General features: G+C 56.0%; 1 protein-coding gene across 4 annotated transcripts in view; it reads right to left on the bottom strand.

Moving 5' to 3' along the window:
- The window catches only part of TRAPPC9 (trafficking protein particle complex subunit 9), a 386986-nt gene that overhangs the window by 95612 nt on the left and 267622 nt on the right, over positions 1 to 23752 (bottom strand). For 3 of the 4 annotated variants that reach the window (XM_061123133.1, XM_061123135.1, XM_061123134.1), the window contains one exon: positions 8409 to 8561. In XM_061123133.1, the coding sequence (XP_060979116.1) occupies positions 8409 to 8561 (153 nt within the window). Of the gene's footprint in view, positions 1 to 8348; positions 8562 to 23752 lie in introns of all 4 variants that reach the window. The other variant, XM_061123136.1, reaches the window with a different exon arrangement.

The following is a 23752-nucleotide window of genomic DNA, read 5'->3' as shown; positions in this document are numbered from 1 at the left end:
AAACATCTTCCCTCTTATTTTCTGCCAGCCCATTAGCAGTGAAAAATTTGGTCGCGGGCTGCAGTCAAAGGACCCCTCAAAACCACAGAGCAGTTTTTGAGATCCTGCCTGTGTATATGGGACTGAAGTTTACCATGAGCCAGTCTGACGCTCTAGAAAAATGACTGTTTGTTCTATCAGGTCCTCCCGTGGGGAAGATGCAGCCAGCGGGTGCAAGCCTGGGTCTCTCCCAAGAGAGGGAAGCACCGGACTCTGAACACCTGGCTGTCACACATGGTCCACGGAGACCAGCCCTCAAGAGCAGCTGACGCAGGCGTCTCCACACGGCTGAGATGAGGATCCCGGAGTGGGGAGCCCCGTGGGAAGCAGGCCTGAACCTCGGCCCCCTCTCCCAGGAAGACACGCTGCCTGTGCCCCACGCACCTGCTCTGGAAAGACACCCACAGGTGCAGGGACTTAGCCCGCCGCACTTCGGCTCCGATGAATTAGCAAATTGTCATAACTAGGGATTATGCTAATGGAAAGACTGCTCTAGGTGATTAATGAGGCTCTTTCCCACGACACTGTTTTCCGATTTGCGTCGTGAACTTTGAGAATGCCGATGCCGGGTGTTCTTGTCCCAGCAGGGGTGCCTGTGGCATCTGGGCTCAGCTCCCTGGATGGCCCACGAACTGCCGGGGAGAGTCTGCAAGCGATTCAGGGCCACGGTCTCGCTGGGTGAAGAGAGGGGAGTCTCGGGGTAGAGGGCTGGCAAAAATGAGGGAGCCCTGCAGTCAGCAGCGTGCCCGAGGGATGCTCGTCTCTCCGGCTTCATCTGGAAGATGGGGACAAACGGAGGCCGTCGTGGCAGAGACCAGGCGCCTTCTGTTCTTCCTCCCAGCACAGAGCTGGCAAGAGTGCAGACTTTGGAGCCAGACGGCCAGGCACGAGTCCCAGCTCCACCACTTACGAGCCGGGTGACCCAACGCAAGGTAGGTCATCTCACAGGACCGAGGTTCTCTCCTCTGTGGAATGTGGATGAGGACAGCTTCACTGGGTTTTTGTAAAAATTGAGTAAATCGATGTAAATTGCTCAGAACGGTGCTGGCATCTAGTAAGGGCCATATGGGTGTTAGCTATTACTTAAGCCCCATAAGTAATTTTATGCTATTAGATGTTCACAATCATCGTCACGCCACAAGCACACAGGATGTGCACAAGCCCAACAGGTGACCAATCACATGAGCACAGGGCGTGTGGATTCACGTGCCTGCTCACACGCACACGGGGAACTCTTCTGTCCACTCTAGGGCAGGAGCCCTTCTCCACCCTCCCGGGCCGGCCAAACCTCACATCTTGCACTCTCTCCCTGCACCAAACCCTGGTTCCTTTCAAAGTAACTTCAAGGCATGCATATCCGGATTGGAGGTGGGGGGGTGGTCAAGGATCAAACATGTGTCCCTGCCACATCCCTCCTACCGTCTGCTGAAGGCTAAGCAGCCAGGGCAACTTTACAGCCTCAAAAGAAGGTCAGGAGCGGTGCTTCTCTCTGGCTGGCCCGGCACCCCCACAACAAGGATCAAGCCTCTGAAGCAATGATCACCCACAGCCATAAACACCGATTCCCTAAGGACAGAGATACGATGCGAGCCCGCACTTGACTGAAGACGATCAAGGAATCAGCTGTGCTGAGGACAGGAGCTGCCTGTTTTAGAATCCGTTTAGATGAAACTGTCTCTCCTAACGTGACTAGTAGGAAAACCTAATGCACTGTTTTAAAGGAGTCTTCTCTAAAAATACCTAATTTCTCCTGGGTGATGAGAAGACAGAGCTCCGATAAAAGCGTCTGTGAGAGGTAGCTAGGAGCCAATTAGGGAGGCTGAGGGGCTATCTCAGGCAAACCAGCATAAACAGCTTAACCTTTCTGCATCTTTATTTATCATAAATACTTATTATTTATTTGGCTGCACTAGGTCTTAGTTGCAGCATGCGAGATCTTCAGTTGCATCATGTGGGATCTAGTTCCCTGAGCAGGGATTGAACCTGGGCCCCTTGCTTTGGGAATTCAGAGTCTTAGCCGCTGGACCACCAGGGGAGTCTCATCTGCCTCTGTCTTTAAAGGAAGGAGGGCTCAGCTACTGACAAGTTTTCCTCACTAGTGGGAACACTGTCTTGGAAGTTGAGAAGCTGGGTGTAGCTGTTTGCCAGGTCACCTGTCCTGGTGATGCCCAACTACACTGAAGACGTCGTGCTCAGGGTCGTATAGGGTTGTGATTGTTGTTCAATCGCTAAGTCACGTCTGACTCTTCGACCGTGGACTGCAGCACACCAGGCTCCTCTCTCCTCCACTATCTCCTGGAGCTTGCTCAAACTCATGTCCATTGAGTCAATGATGCCATCCAACCATCTCATCCTCTGTGGTCCCCTTCTCCTCCTGCCTTCAATCTTTCCCAGCATCAGGGTCTTTTCCAATGAGTCGGCTCTTCGCATCAGGTGGCCAAAGTATTGGAACTTCAACATCAGTCCTTGCAATGAATATTCAGGATTAATTTCCTTTAGGACAAACTAGTAAAAACTGATGACAAATGTCAAAGCCACTGTTGAACTTCTGGGATTTATAGGTGACCAAACATGGCCACCATCAGTGGCATGGCCTGGGGCCAGCCCCAAGGAGACAGCCCCTCTGGGCGCATGACCCTGCTCCACACACCTCTGCTTCCCATTATTTAAGCCTACGTGCTCTGAGAATCCCACAGAGGCATTCCAGTCCCCCGTCTGCTACTGATTCTTAGGCACCTAAAGCCCAGTTTGCCACTGGGCTCCTTGAGCCTCTGCCTCGCCCTCAAGCAGTCAGATGGCTACAAATAACCTCCAGACAGAAGGCAGGAGACAGTGCTTATCAGCCCACCTGGCGGAGACCCAGCCCAGATGGTCCAGGCCGCGGGCCTCGTGGGGATCAGCGGAGCGGGCACCCAGGTCTTGTCAGAAAACCTACCCAGGGTTGGATTCTGCTAGGTCAGTAGGCATCTCACCAACCCTGAAATACTCTCCGAAGAGAGGTTTGCAACAAAAACAGGAAAATGAGAAGGGGTGCTATCACCAGGCTCGCTCCAAGCGCCTCCCGCAGCTGCTTCCCTCATAGACCGTCTGTGCAGCGCTGCCCCCTGGAAAGGGAGCCAGGCTTCAGCTAGATAAGTCACGCTGGCTGCAAACTCCCTTCCTACTCACGGCATTCGGCATCATGCAAGCAAGCTGGTGACCGTTCAGCTGCATCAATGAAACGGAAACCCTCCATTCACCAAATGGTTTCCATCCCTCCGTGCTAAGGATTACACGTGGCACCAGGGTGGGCAAGGGAGTGCACGCCTGGGCTCCACCGGGCAGAGTCCACTCCAGGCTGAGCTCTTGCTCACTGCAGTGTCCCAGCACTTGGCACAAACCCCAGCATGCACAGGTCATCAGGGGACGGCTGCTGACAGGACCTGACCTCAAGAACAGCACAGCCGGGCCAGGGAGACAGTCTTGGGAGGAAAAACTTTCCCGTGCTCTGGAAGCACTATCCCAAACAGGAGGTGAGCCTGAGGGTTGCAGGGGCCCAGAGGGGGGCACAGTTCCAGCTGGAGCTTGATGGGAGAGGTTGCAGAGAGGCCAATCATAAAGGCTGACCCACACCTGTGCCTGCCTGATGCTTGTCTCTCCTCCTCTGAATGCCACGTGGAGAGTGAAAGAAGATACGGTCAGCTTCCAACGTTCCAAACTAGATGCTCTGGGGGACCCCGACCCCATTTAGGCACCCCCAGCAGACGTGGAGGCGAGGACGCCAGGGGCCGGCTGTGGGGGAGGCCTGGCCCAGCATCCTCCATCTGGAAGGGGCCTCACCTGGGGCCGGGCCCCCCGAGGAGAGCGGGAAGCGGGGGCTCAGTGTGCTGACACCTTCCAGGGTCAGGAAGCGTGGCTGCGCCTCGAGGGTGGGGCGTCACTTCCAGGCTGACCTCAGTCAACAGGAAAGAATGTGAGGTCTCGGATCCTGGCCGTCCAGCTCCAGCCACATGTGAGGAGAGTTACTCAACTTCCAGAATTTGCGTATTTGTTTTTTAAAAGGGGTAGGTACTACCCAGCTTGTAGGTTTTAAGAAAAATGCTAGTATCCTGTCCAGCACCAGGTAGGGATCAGGTCTGGCTGCTATGCAGGAGACCTGGGTTCAACCCCTGGATCAAGAAGATCCCCTTGAGAAGGAAATGGCAACCCACTCCAGTATTCTTGCCTGGAGAATTCCATGGACAGAGAAGCCTGGCAGGATACAGTCCATGGGGTCGCAGAGAAATTGGACACAACTGAGCGACCAATACTTTTACTTTCCCAGGGGATCAGAAGGGCGGGTATAACGGTTAGGACTGATCCCAACGGTGGCCCCAGAGCACATGTCCCCCCCGAGCTGCCATCACCACCCTCACGGGACGAGGTGGAACGGGGAGCAGAGAGGTTAGGCGGAGGCCCGGGGAGGGGGTGGGCCAGGTGGGAAGGGAGCGCCCGCTGGTCGGCGTCTGCCCCGCTGCCTGGCGTCCCTTCCCCAGCCCCGTGGACAGCTCACCGAGCGACTCGGCGCACGGTAGCCGCGCGTGGTGGTTTCCATAGCAGTGGTGACAACAGAAATGATACACAGGCTTCAGAAAAGCGAGAGGGATCATAAACCTAAAAGAGCAGTATTCAATATGTCAGCTCACTTGCCTGGGCCCATGGCCAGCATGTGAACCGCTGAGCTCAGTGAGCTTCAGGGCTGAAAACACCGTGAGGGCCCTGGTGCTCATGGCCCCCCAACCCCTGCTCCGCATGAGGCCACCCTGATCCAGCAGAGGGCGGTCTCCCAACGACGCCCCAGGCAGCCTGCAGGGACCCTGGAGCTGCGCTGGCTCTTGCCCAATTAGCAGGCTCCAGGCTTTGAGCAGGAAAGCCTGCCCTGGACCTGTGGCAGCCGAGGGTGAGGGAAGCGGGGAGGGATGGAGTTTGGGGCTGGAAGATGCAAACTATCAACAGAGGGTGGATAAACAAGAAGGTCCTCCTGTTCAGCACAGGGAACTGTATGCGGTGTCCTGGGATAAACCAGAATTGAAAAGATACAAGAAAAAACGTATATATGGATATACCTGAGTCACTTTGCTCTACAGCAAAGTGATTGAGAGACTAATCTACAGAGATTAAATGTGACATCATAGATCAACTAGACTTCAACAAAAAATAAATAAACAAAGAAAATAAGCACTGATGCCTGCCCTGCATGTTTCACAGAGCAGGGGTGCGGTCAGACGAAGCAGGGCTAGGGTTTCCTGGGTGGGATGGACAATGCCTCCTCTCCACCCTCCACCCAGTCTGGGGGCCTGCCCAGGCTCTCAGGCTGCTGGGGGCAGGACACAGAGGAGGGGGCCCCAGAGCTTGACCTTTGCCTTTGGGAGTGGGGAGGGGAGTAGGGGAGGGGAGTAGGGGAGGGGGAGAAAGACAGGCAGGCAGGCCAGCCCGACCCCTCAGCACCTCCTGGGAGACCCGCCGCCCCAGCCTGCGTTCTGTACAACCCGCCGCAGGGGACGACTCGGGCCCATAGTGCATGTCGGGTCTGGAACACCCAGGCAGGTCAGTTTCCACCACAGGAAAGCTCCATCTTACCCCATGAGGGCTGCACCGTGAGCGTCCACCTCTGTGTCTGCCCGCCTCCAGGCTGGGGGCACCTCCAGGGCTCAGGGCGTGGAAACAAGGCACACAGACAATGAGCCGGGTACAGAGATCAAGCTCCTGGTGTCCCCTCGGCTCTTCTGGACGTAGCAGGTATTCCCTAGACAGGTGTGCACACACCTACTGCGAGAGCCACACTTTTCTTTAAAACGCGTCTATCCAGCCGTACACGCTTACATATGGACCATTTTTATCACCGTGGATGGGTGTCAAATTAGGCTCGACTTTTTTATGAAGTCTAAATATTGAGAAAATATCAAAATGCATAATGAAATAATTAGGCAATTCCATCTTTGGTCTTTCCATCTGCTTGGATTTAGGTTTACAATAGCAAAAGTCTGCTCTTCGTCCCATGCCAGATGTCATTACCAGACAGGAGAGGAGCGGGGAGGGAAGAGATGTCCACAATGTTAATTCTCTTCACTCGAATTCGCCTATGGGGATGGCCTTCTAATCAGTAAAGCTAGGAGACAGGTGTGCCTGGCACCTGGTAGGCATCCAATAAGGATTTGCTTGCATGAATTATCAATTGAAACGCAAAATAGGGAAGTCAGCTTCTTTAAAGAATCAAGGCCGAAAGGAGAGAAACCCTAAAACATTTCAGTACGTTTTCAATAACAGTTTTCAAAGGACGTTGAGCGTTTTGATGATCACCATAATCCTACTAGGAGGCAAGGGCCATGGGCTCAAGCGGGGCTGACGGTTCAGTACCAGCTCCCCACATTTCTCCGCAGGAACACAGAGGCAGCTGCATCAGCAAGATGGGCAAAATGCGCCCTGGGAGCCGGGGGGCGGGCGCCCAGGACCAGGTGGGCCCCCGGGGGGAGGTGGGGGGCAGCGCCCAGGAAGCCATGCTTGCAGGTGCTGCTGTGTGTACTGGCTCCCAGTGAGGCCCAGTCTCTGTGGGTCCCATGATGAGACCCCCCTTCCCTCTGGGTCCCCCAAGCACACTGAGCCCTCCTCCCCAGGTATGGGCTGGATCACCCCCAGCCCAGTGGGCCCGGCTCTGCTCCCCCTGGAGCTCCTGGGGGAAGCTAAGGCTCTGAGAAGGGGCAGGGAGCCCATGAGGACCCCACAGAGGAGGTGCGGAGCCTCCACAACCCAGGGGGACCTCTCCTGGCTCTAGCATCAGGACGCAGACGCCAGGGCTGAGCACTGACCGCCTGCTTCCTCTCCGCGCCTCCATCCCCTCAAGGGGCCAGGAGCACTTTCAGGGCCCCCGCCATGGGGGCCGGGACCGGCAGGCGAGCACCACGCTGGCCACCCCACCCGAGCGGGTCCTCGGCTGGACTCAGGTTGAGTTGGCCCTGCTCACTCAAACACGCCAGCTGGCTGGACCGTGACTCTGTGCTGAGACGCAGGGCACCTCGGGAAGGGCAACTCCATGGTCCCCGCCATCTTACTTCTCTCTGCATAGGAGACAAACGCCTAACCCCATGATGTGCACCCAGCCAGCTCCCTCCATGAGTTCCCTGACGCTCTATTTTTAGCATCTGGTTCCCAAACCTTCAGTCTACAGCTGCTTCTTCACAAGCTCCTTGAAGACAGGGGTCTGGTCTCCCAAGCCCAAATTCACGTGAGCTGGCATAAAGAAAGTGGCCTCGGTCCTGGAAACCGTGCCTCTTGTAGCCCTCGGATGTTTCCAGAAACCAGGAAGACGGTCTGGAATGATCTGAGACCACATGACAGGCTGCGGCCATCCCATTTCCACAGAACCAGTGTGTGAACGAGATACCAATAAATAACAGTCTCCCCAGAGGTGCCTCTTCCTGGGAGACGCTCTTGCACCCTGAGCACTGTGGGGTGCTTCCCACCCTTGTCCCCTTGACAAGCTTCTACTTATCCTTAAAAAGCCCACGCTAATGTCACCTCCTCTGGGAAGACTTCCCTGATTCCCCTGCCCCCAGCAGCTTCATCCTCTGATGAAACACTTGGCCCAGTGCACGGTTCCTGTTGTTACTGCTTAGCCCCTAAGCCGTGTCCGGCTCTTGCGACCCCATGGACCACAGCGCGCCAGGCTCCTCTGTTCGTGGGATTTGCCGTGCGTCCAATCCTCAGATGATTTCCACCCCTTTCAAGACCACGCAGCCAGGTGAGGCCTCATCTCTGCATCTCTGCCTCTCAGGCGGCTCACCGTACACCCGACCCAAAGCAGGCACTCGGTGAAGACTGCTGAAGAGACACAGGACCAGGGGAACCTGGGGCTTCTCCAGATTCCCACTCACCCACCTGAGTGTCGACCATGAGCCAGGCATTGCTCCGAAGCTCAGGGCAGGGCCAGCTGTTTTATCAAACTGACCTTTATAATACGGTCCTCCTAAACTGCTCCCATCTCAGGTTTTTCAAAATGGCATCTCTGTGCCTTGCTAAGCTGTTCAACCCAATTTCAGTTTCCCTGACAACCACATCCTGCATTCAACCATCAGTGAGTGGAAGCCCTGCAGCCCAGCCATGACAGGTAGCCGTGAGTACTTGTCACTGACACAGATCTGAATGCTGACAAGAAACAGGCGACCCAAGACAAGCGCAGCCCCACCCCAAGCAGGCCCTTCCTCATCTTCCCTCCTGGGGCCCTGAACCCGGTGAGAGGTGAGAAAATGTCTGCTCTCCATCCGGATCTCCCTGCCAGGCCACTCCTGAGTTACCTGTGCCCAGCGTTCACTAGCTGACCCCTCTGGGCTCCTCAGGTCTGGGAAAAGGATATGATGGTCCAGTGGATGTCCAGCTTGCTGTTGATCTCCAGGCCTCGGGCTTCCTGCCTCTCCTCCTCCAGTTGTTTGGAATTTGCAAACTGCCCCTTATCCGCCGGGGATTCTGGAAAACTCTCGAAGTTGAACTTGTCCACTTGAATGGCCATTCTAAGAGAAGGGGAAACAGCAGAGGATGAATCAAGAGGGCAATTTCTTCTGCGGGCTCTTGGGGAATCAGCACATGCCAGCGTGAGACAGGAGAATGAATCATTATCGTTAGTAATTCATAACGGATTCGCTCCAAGAAAATGAAATAATTGACTCCCAGGGTAGCGTTGGCTTCAGAGCTGATTCAACACAGTTTAGCACCAAAGACAGAGAGTCCAACCCCAGAAAGAAATCTGGATTCTGAAACAGGATAAAGCGGACAGGAACCAAAGGGAAAATCGCTGAGAGGGCTGGCAATTACTCAACCCCGAGGCCCCAAGAGCCCAGTGGGAACTGCAGACTCAACACACAGCCCTGCCTGTCACCTCAAACTTCATCCTCCGCCAGACTGGCCTGTTCACACACGCCGCGCCCTACCAGCCACACGGCACTCCACCAGCAGCATAGCACCGCGCCTGCCCACTTGCAGCCCCCGTGCCCAGGACCACCCCCACCTTCAGGTTTCTGCCCAAGTCTCACACCCTCAGGCGATTTCCATCCTGCGACTCAGCCTCTGTGCCCACGGCTCCCCACGTGGGAACGCTCTTGGCCTGACCCGTGGCATGGCTGGAGTCTTTCTTCCTTTAGATCGGAGCTTCAGAAAGGCCTTCCTAGACCACCTCTCCGCAGCAGCTTTCTCTCTCACCCACCCTCGCCTTCTCCGAGGCGGTATTCAATCTATTTCTGCTACACCATGTACCACAAGCTGCAAATATTTACTTCTGGATTTGTGAGCTGTCTATCAATCCTATCAGAATTCAGCCCCCTGAGGGCAGAGATCCTTTTGTCTTGTTTAGCAGTGTTTCCCAAGCCCAGAGTTGTTCCTGCCTGGCACACTGCAGGAACCAGTTCAAAGAAGAAATGAACAGTGAATTAAGATCCTTCCCTAATACCCTAAAGGAAATCAACTCTGAATATGCATTGGAAGGACTGATGCTGAACCTGAAACTCCAATACTTTGGCCACCTGATGCGAAGAGCCGACTCACTGGAAAAGACCTTGACGCTTGGAAAGACTGAGGGCAGGAGAAGGGGGCTACACAGGATGAGATGGTTGGATGGCATCATCGACTCAATGGACATGAGTGAGCAAACTCCGGGAGATAGTGAAGGACAGGGAAGCCTGTTGTGCTGCAGTCCATGGAGTGACAAAGAGTCAGACACAACTCAGTGAATAAACAACAGCACCCCAGGCCACTGCTGCCTGCCCCCATGCCTGCATCCACATTCAGCTGTGTCTCCTGGTGAGACAGCACCCGGTCTGTAGGAGGCGGTCAGGCTCTAACCGCCCACTGCCTCCCCTGCCTTGCCCATGGTCCTGACATGCACACAGCCGGGAGCTGGCTGGGTCTCAGTGCTGTTTGAAACCCTACCTGTTGGCACAAAGTCAGGCACAGTGGGTACTCAACAAAAATGTGCTACATGGAGGGATACAGAGAGAAGGGGAGAAAGGAGGCTCCTTCATGTCAGGCCCCCAAAATGACTGCCAGTCAACAGATCACAGTAGGCATTTTCTTTTAATCCATAGTCTGTGCTGTGGCCAAAATATTCCCCTGAACCCCAGCAGGCACTAATGGGCCTTTGGAGATTTCTGTCTTCAACAAGCAGGAGCTGGTATTCAGGGCATAGAAATAGCAAAGTAAACCTAAGGAAGAGGCCTTGAGAGCTTGGAAAGGACTACTGCGATATTGGTCAATGTGCAGCATTTGGCTGAGCGTGACAGTTAAGGGTCGGCCACCTCAGAGTTAGAGGCACTTCATTTTAACCACAGAAACACTGCACTTCAGGGCAAGGACCACGTTCAAAAAATTACCTTTTTACCATTCTTTCCTGATTACAACAGCAGATAGGCTTACTGTAAAAAAGCTAGAAAACAGAGACCGCATACAAAAGAAACAGTACTCAGAATTCTTATACTCTTATGGTTGATATATTGATTCTATAGTCTTTTTTCCTAAGTGTTCGTATTTTAATGTAACAAATCATGATATAAGTGTATGTGTAAGTCATAAAAGTGTTAAATATATGCATACACACATACATATACACAGAATTTTAAGACTTGCTTTATTCTTTTAATATGAGATGAACAACAGACTGGTTTGAAATAGGAAAAGGAGTACGTCAAGGCTGTATATTGTCACCCTGCTTATTTAACTTATATGCAGAGTACATCATGAGAAACGCTGGGCTGGGAGAAGCACAAGCTGGAATCAAGATTGCCGGGAGAAATATCAATAACCTCAGCTATGCAGATGACACCACCCTTATGGCAGAAAGTGAAGAAGAACTAAAGAGCCTCTTAATGAAAGTGAAAGAGGAGAGGGAAAAAGTTGGCTTAAAGCTCAGCATTCAGAAACCTAACATCATGGCATCCGGTCCCATCACTTCATGGCAAATAGATGGGGAAACAGTGGAAACAGTGTCAGACTTTATTTTTTCGGGCTCCAAAATCACTGCAGATGGTGACTGCAGCCATGAAATTAAAAGACGCTTACTCGTTGGAAGGAAAGTTATGACCAACCTAGACAGCATATTAAAAAGCAGAGATGTTACTTTGCCAAAAAAGGTCCGTCTAATCAAGGCTATGGTTTTTCCAGTGGTCATGTATGGATGTGAGAGTTGGACTATAAAGAAAGCTGAGCGCCGAAGAATTAATGCTTTTGAACTGTGGTATTGGAGAAGACTCCTGAGAGTCCCTTGGACTGCAAGGAAATCCAACCAGTCCATCCTAAAGGAGATCAGTCCTGGGTGTTCATTGGAAGGACTGATGCTGAAGCTGAAACTCCAATACTTTGGCCACCTGATGCGAAGAGCTGACTCATTTGAAAAGACCCTGATGCTGGGAGGGATTGGGGGCAGGAGGAGAAGGGGACGACAGAGGACGAGATGGTTGGATGGCATCACCGACTCGATGGACATGGGTTTGGGTAAACTCCGGGAGTTGGCGATGGACAGGAAGGCCTGGCATGCTGCAGTTCATGGGGTCGCAAAGAGTCGGACACGACTGAGTGACTGAACTGAACTGAACAATTTCACATCATTAAAGATTAGTCTGCAGAATATTCTATCATATGGCTGTATCACAATTTTAACAGTTCCCCTATTTTTCATACTCTCGAGTATTTTGCATTCTTTAAAAAAAAAGATATTGGTCCTCCAACTAAAAAAAAAAAAACCACAAAAAAAAAAAGAGATTGGTGAAAAAAAACCATAACCACCATCTTTGTGCTTAAATTTCCTCTCTGCACTTACGGCTGTCTGTGAGATTCCATTTCTCGAGGTGGAATTACTGACGTGGGGGTATGAAAGCCTTTCAGGCGCAGAGGCAGCGAACAAGTCCCTTCTCAAGGAGGGCCTCCCCGAGCACGTGCCCCAGACAGAGCGGGGGGGGCCCCTGTCCGCACGCTGGCCGATACTGATGATGATCGATTTTCAAATCTATGCCAGTAAGAGGCAAACTGCTGCTTCACTGATGTTTCGGTCTGCAGGTCTGAACTACTCCTGAAGCTGAACGCTTCTTCAGGAGTTGCCCAGTCCTCTCTTTCTTCCCTGTGGGTAGAGATGGATTGCCTCGAATTCCCACTGAGCGGAACTGTTTCCTACCCCCTCGCTTCCAAGATGGCCTGAAGCAGACTAGTGCTCTCTTCAAACCAAAGGTCAGAATACGTCCTAAGTTTCACTAAAGGGGCCAAACTCAGTCTCATCATCTGGTAACTCAAAAGGAACCAGTAACTGTCACCTGGCAGGCGGGTGTAGACACGTCCCGACACCAGGCTTTCTTCTGGCCAAATGCAAAGTGGGGAGGGAGGCCCACTCTCAGAAGACTTGTGATCAGAACAGATCAGAATGCACACTGACCACTGGGATTGTATTTGTGTGACTGCCTGGGCTGGTGGGGCGGGAGGGGTAGGGTGGGGAGGCTCTTTCAAACAATTTCTGACTGAGTCTAAGCATCACATTACATCACCCACCTACACCCTTAAGAAATGCACAGCCAGCTGTGCCCACAAAACAGGAGAGGAGAAAATGAAACACAACAAACGCTTATCACATGCCCAGCCTGGGCTAGGTGTCTTAAATACACATTCACCTTTTTATGGCGGCAGCCTAAGGATGCTTGACGTGCTTCCTTTCAGAGATGCGATGAAGCTCTGTGAGCGAAAGCCACCTGCCCAAAGGCACAGAGCTGGCAGCCCCACTGGAAGCCTGCGCTCAGACAGGGCCCCCTGATTTTTGCTTTCTCTGGCTCTCCCTTACTTAGGCCGAGGACCTAAAAGGAAATGATCTTTGCTCCTCTGGTTTTCAGGTGGAGGACACAGACCTGGTGACTGCAGAGCCTGCCAGCCACACGACCCACCCCACTCCCCAAATTTACAACATTGCTTCCCCTCCAGCAGCCCCAGGGCACACCATGCGGCAAATGTCTCAAAGGCAGCGCCCTCCTTCTGCACGGATGATGGAATTGAGGTACCAAAAGTTGAGTGACTCGCCTAGCGGGCACCCAGCCTAGAATCCTGGAGCCAGGACGACAACTCTGGGACCCGAGGACTACTCTACTTCTCTGTCGACCTGGACCTTGGGCACAGCCCTGAGCCTCCCACCCTCCTCCTTCGTGCCCTCCAGGAAGGGCCTGGAAGCCAGGCCTGGGCACACACAGCATCCCATACATGGAGGCGGGGAGGCTGAGGGGCCGGGCAGTTAAGGAAGTGACCCGAGCTGCTCACGCAAGAACTTCAGACCCGACTGCGGTTCTGACACTGACCCAGCATCTCAGCGCATTCCGCAGCGCATTCTCCAGACAGTCCCCACTGCTATTCGATTCTGTTCATCTTTGCCGAGTTGGAGAGAAATAAAACTAATACTACTACGAAATGCCAATTTTCATGTTTAATTTTATGGCCAAATGTGACAATAATAGTTAAGAGTTGGCACTAAAAAAAGGTGCTGTGATTTCTGAACAGTCTATAAAAAAAGCGGTGGTATTTTTTTTTAAAAATACCATATCATATGATTCAGCCTTTGAACAGCTGATAACCTCGCCAGGGAAGTCATAATGATGACATTTAAATACAAATCAAGGAGTCAGATTTAGAAGGACTATCCATGTATAATTAAATTGAACTTTCATTGGGAGATAATTGATAGTTATAAGACGGTATTCTAAATTTATGTAGTGCATCCTTTGGGAGTCTGTTTGACTATGCAGAACACCAGCCTGGTCTCTGGTTTATAATGAAGTACTAGCCAAGTGGAAGGGAGGAGGCCGGCCTTCCGGAGTCATTCATCCTCAATGAGAAGAACTTGGAGCAGACAGGAACTCGGCATCAATACTGACTCCTGGCTCACACCCAAGACGATCATTTTCTCGTTAAGCCTTGCAGATCAGTTACGGTTTCAAAGAAAGCTTCCTTGTTATCATCTTTAATTGAAGAGAAGATACACTGTATTACAAGAACCAAAGCACCATCGGGGATCGCACCAAACATGAGATGGCAGCACCCACGGGCACCTGCCTCACCGCCCGTCTCCCTCCATCCTCAGGGCTGCCTGTGGGCTCACACCCACCACCGCCCAAGGCCACAGGGAGCGCAGACAGGGCAGAGGACTCCTAACCGGGCCTGGGAGGCCTGCGGCAGGCGAGGATGGAGGTGGGGGCCCGCAGGGGCGTCCCTGCCCCCAAGCTCCAGGCACACACCTGGCAGATGCAGCTAAGTGCCAGGCACTGGACGGGGTCAGGGCAGCTCAGACACGGCGGGGCGCCCAGGCTCCCCCTCTTGCTGCCCCCACACAGGCTGGGACCCACTCGGAGGGGGAAGGCTGAGCCAACGCCGGCGTCTGACAGGTCCCAGCCCCCTTCGCTCTGTCTTGAGGTGTTCCGTTTGTCCGGGTCTCCAGTTCCTCACCTGCGGGCTGGAGTTGGTTGAGAGCTCGCCCACCTCTTGATGGGCTTTCTGTGAGTTCAAGCCAAGGCAAGGGTGGGGGCCGGAGGGGCTGCCAGGCAACCCCGGCCTCTTGCTGCGGAGACAGCTTCTCCGAAGAGTGACCACGTGGTGTGATCGCAGTGAGAGGCCAGCAGGTTCTGCAGGAGGACAGGACCAGAGGTCCACGCAGCGCCCCCGTCACACTCCCCCTGTGCACGTTCTCCCCAGCCGTCCACACGGGGACCCCAGGGCCCGGCCCCTCGCTTCCAGAGGCGTGAGCTGAGGGAGAACAGACCTCTTACCCGCAAGGACCTGCTCTCTCGGGGCCCTCATCCGAAAGGCTGCCCTGGCCAGTTCTCACGACTTCCTCCACGGCACCCCCAAGGCCCAGTCTCTCTGCCTCCCACCCGCCTTCCAGGCTGGCTGGGGCATGTCCCTCTGTCACTCTGCCCCGATATCCCCAGTGCCCTGTCCACCTCCTCCCCGGACTCCACTGACCCCTGTCCAGCCCATGGCTGCTCCCAGCACAGCCGGACACGCAGCCTCCGAGTCCCTCCGTGAACCCAACACCTCCTGCATAAAACTGATACGTGTTTATCCTGTATTAGAGGATCACAAGCGACATGGCTCGTGTCCGGAGACGCCAGCTCTCAAGTGTCAGCAGCGTCTCCTTCCATCTCAGCCAACGTTTCGGTGGAAGCACAACCCCCCTTCCTTGCATTTCTGCAGATGAACGACTACTTGGGGGCTTGTAAGTAGTGTCCTCCACACAGAAGACAGTGCTGAATAAAATGAGATTTACTCTTAATGCCATCGAGCTGCCGGCTGCCCCCCACAACCTGCGGGAAGCAGAGTGAGGGCTGGATCCCTGCTTCCCGGGGTCACCTTTAATTGATTTCTCTCTGCTCGGCCTCCTGCAGGAGGAGCCTCCATCTAAGCAGAGCTGGCTGGCTTGCCGGATCCCTGCCACGCGGCGGGAAGGGGTGGGATGAATTCCCCAGTGGGCGGGGCGTTCAAGCCTGACTCTGCTCTTGACGGAACATGGGGCCCAGGGTGGGTCCCTGACTGAAGCGTCTCCTCCGGGATGGAAGACTGTGTGGATGGAGGAGCAGGGCTCTGCTGCCACCCAGACCGCGATTCTAAACCCGCCCTGGTCACCTGCGAACTTGGCGGCCAGAGGCAGGTCAGGCAGGTGTCTCCAGGCCTCCGCTTCCTCACACGTGAAATGAGCACATGAGGCTGGGGTCAGTCAGGATTGTGGGGGCCCTGGACCACCTGGCATATCATTAACGCTCAAAATTATAGCAATTACTTTTGGGGGGTGGGGTTAAAAAAATGTTGCTAGAATGGATTGAGGTCAAAACAGGAAAGCATTTATAAAAACATTTTATAAAGAATAAGATGTCAGATAAATGCTAGATGCTGGTATTTTATTTATTCTTTTTACTCTCCTGCAATCACAAAGAACATTCCCCCAAGACCAATGTGCAAGCATGCCGCTGCATCCTCAGCCCACATCCTCCAAGGCCCCCCACTCCCGGAGGCCCCCGAGCGCCAGCCCGGCCTCACTCACCTCCTTTCTCCCGCTCCTCGCACGGTCCTGCTCACAGAGCCCACCCCGCCCCCGGATCCATGCGAGCTCACCCCAGTCAGGGCCCCCTCTCTGCTGAGCACCAGGAACCAGGCCAGCAGTCCCCTGGACCGCTGAGTCTCTAAGGGCGAGCCTGGGGATTCCCCTAGTGCTCCTCGCTGCCGGCTCTGGGGAAGTCTATACTGAGATCAAAAGACCAATCAGATGCCTTCCCAAAAACCTGAAAGGCCTGGTTTCTGCCCAGCTCTGCCTTCTGCACCAGGGCTCCTGTGACAGGCCACCCACCGGGAGCCCCCACCCTGGGCAGCCGTGCGGAGGCCTGGGGCTTCCTGGGAGCGGACACGCATTAACCCTGGTGAGGACCTGGCCGCAGGGCACCTTCAGGTTCTGTGCCTGCCCGCTGCCAACTGGAACAGGAAACGAGCTGCTTACAAGTCCCTGCTTCTCCCCGCGGCCCGTGCCCAGCTCCGGGTGAGCTGGGAAAACCCCGAGGAGCTGGATTAGGGCGGCAGCCTCTGTGGGCTCAGCCGGGCCACGGCCACCAGGTAGCCTCAAGGGAAAAGTGGGCACGTTGACACCCTCCCGGGCTCCTCTGAGTCCTCCGGAGTGACGTGCTGGCCGGGGAGGGACCGCGGAGGCGGCAGTGCCCTCGTCTGGTGCCCGCTTCTCTCCCATCACCCATGCAGAGGACGCACCTGCACCCAAGGGTGAGGGCACCGGCGGGGTCCCAGCCGGCAGCCCCGTCATCCCGACCACATATGGGTCCTGCACGGCCACTGCGGGTCAGCATCTGCGCCCAAGGGACACGCGCTGACAGGACACTCGTTGTTGTCCCCTTTGTCGCCTTACCTCAGGCTGGGAGTCGGGGGGAGGTGAGGAGGGAGCCTCCCGGGTCCTCAGACCATCACATGTGGCACAGGGCGTGACGTGGTGGAGTGTGAACCCTGCCGGCTCCGCGCCCTGGATACCGGGCCGGCTGCGCCAGGGGCCTGGGAGGGACGCGGCTGGAGGGGTAAGCAGAGCCATCCCACGGAGGCTCACAGGGGACATACCCTGCGCTCCGCTGGGCAAGTGGACCCATGCAGAAAGGGAGGTCAGAGTGTGTTTTAAGAAGAGAGGGACATTTTTTTAAAATAGCACAGAGAGGAGGCACCAGAGGAGGCAGAGGAGACGGAAGCCCCAGAGGGAGAACTTTACTGAGAGCCTACCCTTGGCACACATGCCACCCTTCCAGCGGCCTCACTGCCTTCACAGGGCGGATGGGGACCCGAGGCAGAGTGGTGGGCCTGGCAGCCAGGGGCCCCTGTGTGCACAAAGCATCTGCAGGGGAGGCGCTGCACCTCCCACTCACGTGACACCTGCCAGGGATGCCTCCTGGAAGCGAAAGCCCAGGGCCTGGGTCCAAGAGCCCAAAAGGGGAAGGCAGGCTTCCCCAGGGCCTCACGCAGGTCGGACAAGGTGTGCGGGCTACGGCAGAGGCGGGGGGTGGTCGAAACCCACTTGGCCAACAGCAGTGTGGAGCTCACAGGCCCAGCCCCAGCTCCAGGGAGGTGAATAGCAAGAGGGAAACAAACCCATCTCTGGCAGATATTCCCCTGGCATGCTGCTGAAGAAAGAACTCGGGAGAAATCCGTGGAAGTGTTTTGACATCTGGATTTAAGATAGACCACAGCAGTTTCCCTCATCAAGCTAATCAGAAGCACAAGAACCAACAGAGTTAAAGAACCCTAAAATAGCTTCTGTCGGACGGTTACAGATGGATCGGACAGTTATAGCCACCAGGACGCAGTGCGAGGATCCTGGTACGCTGCCAGTCTCAAAGGTAAATGAAAATATACTGCGTTTGCTGAAGGCCAACAGTCTTCAATTAGCCTCCGGGGAAATTAAAGTTCCCTTTGATAAAATGCCCCTGTTGAGTGAAGCTGAACCCACAAGACCATGTGGAATCAATGTCTGTCTGTGGACCAGGAAGCCTTCTACGTCGGGATGCAGATACCCTGCCTTCTACAGGACGTGTGCCCGCCCTTCCCTAACCTGGGGAACATGGAAGCGAGGGGCTCAGGGAGGGGTGGGGCATCCGGGGTGCACGCGCACCTGGGGCGGGTCCCCTCACCACTGAGACCTTCCTGAGGGCCAGGCTCTCTGCGGGGTTCTCAACCATCACCTCTAATTCTCACAACCACCCTGCTGATGAATGTCATCACTGTCAGCGTCCGAATCCTACAGAAGAGGAACCTGGGGCTCCCTCGGCGGTGCACGTGCTCTTAGAGGACAGAGGGGCAGGCACTCTGGGAGGCAGGGGGATGCGGCCCTATGCCCTTGGAGCCCGGCCTCCTCCCCTCACACCCCATCCAGGAAGGCTCACGGGGGCCAGGCAGACGCCAACCAGTCTCCAGGGTGGGGCCCCGATGGCCATGGGTCTCCCCTGCTGGGCTCTGCTCTCTGGCCGCCAGATGGGGCAGCCCCCAGGGAGTGTTCTGAACGCTGTAACCCTCCGGATTGTCACCTGTATGGCGGGCACATGACTGAGCGACAAGAGGTGATCAATCTGGACAGTGTATTCCTCATGAGAAAGTCTTTTAGAAATCCTAGTTCTTGCGTCGCTATTATTGCACGAGTCCTTCCACCGGGCACCCCAAACCAGAAGCAGGCCACCTCCCAGCTGCTCCCCTCCAGCATGTCTCACTCCCCGTCTCCCCACACGCTGGGCCCGTGACCCCTTCCTCTGTCCTCCAGGCCTGGCAGCAGGCTGTGTGGACTGACCCTGCCCCCTCCCTGAGTTTTGGCGACCTGATGACATCACTCTACCCCGGCCCCCCCTCAGCCCCCCGCACCCTATGCTCAGGACCCGGATCTCTACCCCGGCCCCCCCTTACCCCACATGCAGGACCCGGATCTCTACCCCGTCCCCACCTCGGCCCATGGGCAGGACCCAGATATCTACCCTGGCCCCCTCTTGGCCCCCCGCACCCCACGCGCAGGACCCGGATGTCTACCCCAGCCCCCCCTTGGCCCCCCACACGCCACGCGCAGGACCCGGATCTCTACCCCGGCCCCCCCTTGGGCCCCCGCACCCCACATGCAAGACCCGGATCTTTACCCCATCCCCCCCTCGGCCCACGCACAGGACCCGGATCTCTACCCCCTTGGCCCCCCGCACCCCACACCCAGGACCCGGATCTCTACCCCGGCCCCCCCTCAGCCCCCCGCACCCCATGCACAGGACCCGGATCTCTACCCCGTGCCCCCCTTGGCCCAAGCGCAGGACCTGGATCTCTACCCCAGCCCCCCATCGGCCCCCCACACCCCACGCGCAGGACCCGGATGTCTACCCCAGCCCCCCCTTGGGCCCCCGCACCCCACATGCAAGACCCGGATCTTTACCCCATCCCCCCCTCGGCCCACGCGCAGGACCCGGATCTCTACCCCCTTGGCCCCCCGCATCCCACACCCAGGACCCGGATCTCTACCCCGGCCCCCCCTCAGCCCCCCGCACCCCATGCACAGGACCCGGATCTCTACCCCATGCCCCCCTTGGCCCAAGCGCAGGACCTGGATCTCTACCCCAGCCCCCCATCGGCCCCCCGCACCCCACGCGCAGGACCTGGATCTCTACCCTGGCCTCCCCGCAGCCCCCCACACCCCACATGCAAGACCCGGATCTCTACCCCGGCCTCCCCTTGGCCCCCCGCACCCCACACCCAGGACCCGGATCTCTACCCCGGCCACCCCTCACTCCCCCCCCATGCGCAGGACCTGGATCTCTACCCCGAGCTCCCCCTCAGCTCCAGCTCCCCCGCACCCCACGCGCAGGACCCGGATCTCTACCCCGGGATCCCCCTCAGCCCCCCCGCACCCCATGTGCAGGACCCGGATCTCTACCCCGGCCCCCCCTCGGCCCCCCCACCCCACGTGCAGGACCCGGATCTTGGTGTATGTCCATGGCCGTGGTTCTGAAGGGCTGCTGCGTATCCGGAGAACAGAACTCCTGGAAGTGGGGGGTGAGCGCTGACGAAGCCAAGAAAAGTGGACACAACACATCCTTGGTGTCCTGCCTAGTGGTTTCCTAGAGCTTCCAGAGATTGCTTCAGACAAAGGGGCCCAGGAGGTTTACCAGAAGGAAGGCAGCAGCCAAGGGAGGGGAGGGAGGGGGCGGTGCTGGAGACAGGGAAGAGACCTGCTTGGAGGCTAGTGCGGGGGCCCCAGTCCAAACCACTCTTGCCATCAGAAAAGCGGAATGTCTGAGGCACGGAGCTCACAGGGGGATTTACACGTTGGGAACTGCCCAGTTATCGTGTGTGCAAACAGTGCACATACACAGTGTGTGTACAAACACTGAGATGGCATCAGGGGAGATTCCTTGACAAAACAAAAACTGGGGCACATCTCCAGAAGGTCAGCATTCTTTCAGCAGCCGGGGTGCTGGGGAGCAATCCTTACCACGCACTGGCCCCTCTCCCTGGGCTGGGCGCTATACTCAGGCTGCCTGCTGAGCAGAGCTGAGCCCTTATTTCCACTTGACCCCACGCAGCCCCCGAGCGCGGCGCTGTCATTCCTGTCTGTGCTGGTGGGGAAACTGAGTCTCCCCAGCCGTGCCCGGGCTCATGAGGGGTGCCACAGTCAGGGGGCAAGGGTGGCAGCCCGTGAGCTGCAGCCCAGTGGAGGTCGGGGTGATGCTGGATCAGGGAGCAAGCGGGGGCCTGGGCCTTCACTCCAGAGGCACCCACACGAGCCCTCATTAGGTCAACAGCCAGCTCTTCTGATTAACCTCTTCACATGACTGCCAGAGCCGACACCAAGACTGCGGCCCCTGCCCAACACCACGGAAAGGCCTTGGCGTGGATTTCTCTGTGGCCGGTCTGGGCGCTGCGGACCACACCGGTCTCTGTGACCTGCTCTCGCAGGGACTCTACCCGCCTCCTGCCGCCGGCACCACAAAGATCTCACTGTCCCCACGCTGTGCCCACACTACACAGCGCACTCTGCACCCCAGCCCGCCCCCCGGGCAAGCGCACCCTTGGCCCGCCTCCCCTGGAGTCCCTGTGCCCCCCGCAGCCACCCTAGAAAAGAGACCCCCCCACCCGACAGTGCTCGGGGGGCAGACACAGCCTGCCCGTCCTCGCCCCCCTGTAAGAAAATGCAGGCAGAGCCAGGAGTCACCCCAAAAGCCTTTCGTGGGGCTGAAGCACTACCTCCCCAAGGGCGCCGTGAGCCGACTGACTTTAAGGCAGCGAAACACCTCCATGTTCTTAACAAAATGCTTCAATCATTACCAAGTCAGCTGCCATTAGTTAAAAGGTGCTTTTACATCTAATGACACATTTCATCGATCCTGATCTAAACTAGACTCAAGGAGGAAAGCGAACAGGAAAGGAAGGAGTTCAGATTTCCGCGCGTGTATCCAGCTTGGGAAGGGCACTGGGGGGTGGCCAGCCTCTCGCCCCCAAGTCAGTGCAGGCGGCCGATGGGGCTCTTGGGCCTCGGAGACACAGAGAACCGGGCTCGTGTCTCCGCTCTGCCCACGTCGGGGCCATCCCACCAGGAAGTCATCTAGCCCTTTGCAGCCTTTTCTTGCTGTAAAAATGAGGACACAGAGGCCAATGTCAGGGTGTAGTCATTGAGGTTTACAAGGTCTTAGGCCTTGTGCTAAGCAGCCAGGACACTCTCCAGGCAGGGGGGGGCTTCCTGGAGACACAGCCCGCCAGCGACGGCAGCCCCCCGCCCCGGTGCTGATCAGGCCACAGGGAGCAGAGGGAACCAGGAGGGCACAGAGCACGCGAACTCCTCAGGAAGGCGTGCAGAGCCCCACGGTCCGGGCCCACACACCACCGGGCCTCAGCTGACTCACTGACGTGCCCCCTGCCCCCTGCTGCCAGTCTGACTGCTGGGCCTCGGCCCACCGCCCAGGGCTCAGCTCTGTGCAGCCCACTCTGACCTGTTCCCCCTCCTCCCCACGGGAAGTGCACCCTCCCTACCCTGCTATTTAACAGATGGTTAAGTACACTCACGACCCTGCTTAGTTCACATGCCTGTTTTACACGCACACACATGCCTGTTACACACATGCACAAGCCTGTTACACACACCTGTTACACGCATGCCTGCTACATACACACATCTGTTACACACATGCACAAGCCTGTTACACACATGCCTGCTACATACAAACGTCTGTCACACACATGCACAGACCTCTTACACACATACCTGTTACACACACGTGCCCGCTACATACACACACGCCTGTTACACACATGCACAGGCCTGTTACACATACAACTGTTATACACACATGCCTGCTACATACACACGTGCCTGTTACACACATGCAGACCTGTTATACACACACGCCTGCTACATACACACGCGCCTGTTACACACATGCACAGACCTCTTACACACACACCTGTTACACACACATGCCTCCTACATACACATGTGCCTCTTACACACATGCACAGACCTCTTACACACATACCTGTTACACACACATGCCTGCTACATACACACGCGCCTGTTACACACATGCACAGGCCTGTTACACATACAACTGTTATACACACATGCCTGCTACATACACACGTGCCTCTTACACACATGCAGACCTGTTACACACACACACCTGCTACATACACATGTGCCTCTTACACACATGCACAGACCTCTTACACACACACCTGTTACACACACATGCACCTGTTACACAAACACCTGTTACACACACGTGCCCGCTACATACACACAAGCCTGTTACACACATGCACAGACCTGTTACACACATGCAGACCTGTTACACATGCCTGCTACATACACACACGCCTGTTACACACATGCACAGACCTGTTACACACACACCTGTTACACACACACCTGCTACATATGCACATGCCTGTTACACACACTCCTGTTACATATACACATGCCTGTAACACACATGCCTGTTACACACACACACCTGCTACATACACACATGCCTGTTATAGACACACCTGTTACACACATGCCTGTTACACACACGTCTGTTACACACACATCTGTTACACACATGTGCATGCCTGTTACACACACACCTGCTACATGCGCACATGTCTGTTACACACACGCCTGCTACATACGCACATGTCTGTTACACACACCTGTTACACACACACATTTGTTACACACGTGCACGCGCCTGTTACACACACACCCCACCATGAATTCACAGAGGGAGGAAGTTGTCTCACCCGTCTCTCGCAGACCTAGAACTTAGGTGCTCCACAAGCGTTTGCTGAGTGTTACTGAAAACTGCCTCTGAGAACCTGAATGACGCGATGAGGATGAGGATGAGGAGCCCCGGGGGGTGAGACCAAGGGGCTGGAGTCACGCCCAAGCCCTGTGGACCCTCACGTGCCAGCCTGCCCGGCCCACTGACTACGAGGAGAAATCTGGACGGGCATGGGGGCGGCCCCCAAGCGCCCCACGGAGGGAGTGGGGGGGGCCATGGGGCGGGGCAGGACCACGCGTGGTGGGCCTCTGCGTCCCGCCTCCTGTCCAAAGCGGCCCGGGGCCCCGGCACGGACCACCAGCCAGCAGCATCACAGGCCGCACCTCTGATGGGATCATCAGCTCTCGGTGCAGGAAACGGGGTCCCCAGAG

This window comes from Dama dama, chromosome 21, assembly GCF_033118175.1.
Source record: "Dama dama isolate Ldn47 chromosome 21, ASM3311817v1, whole genome shotgun sequence".
Lineage (NCBI taxonomy): Eukaryota > Metazoa > Chordata > Mammalia > Artiodactyla > Cervidae > Dama > Dama dama.
This window is presented reverse-complemented; position numbering and strand designations above follow the sequence as displayed.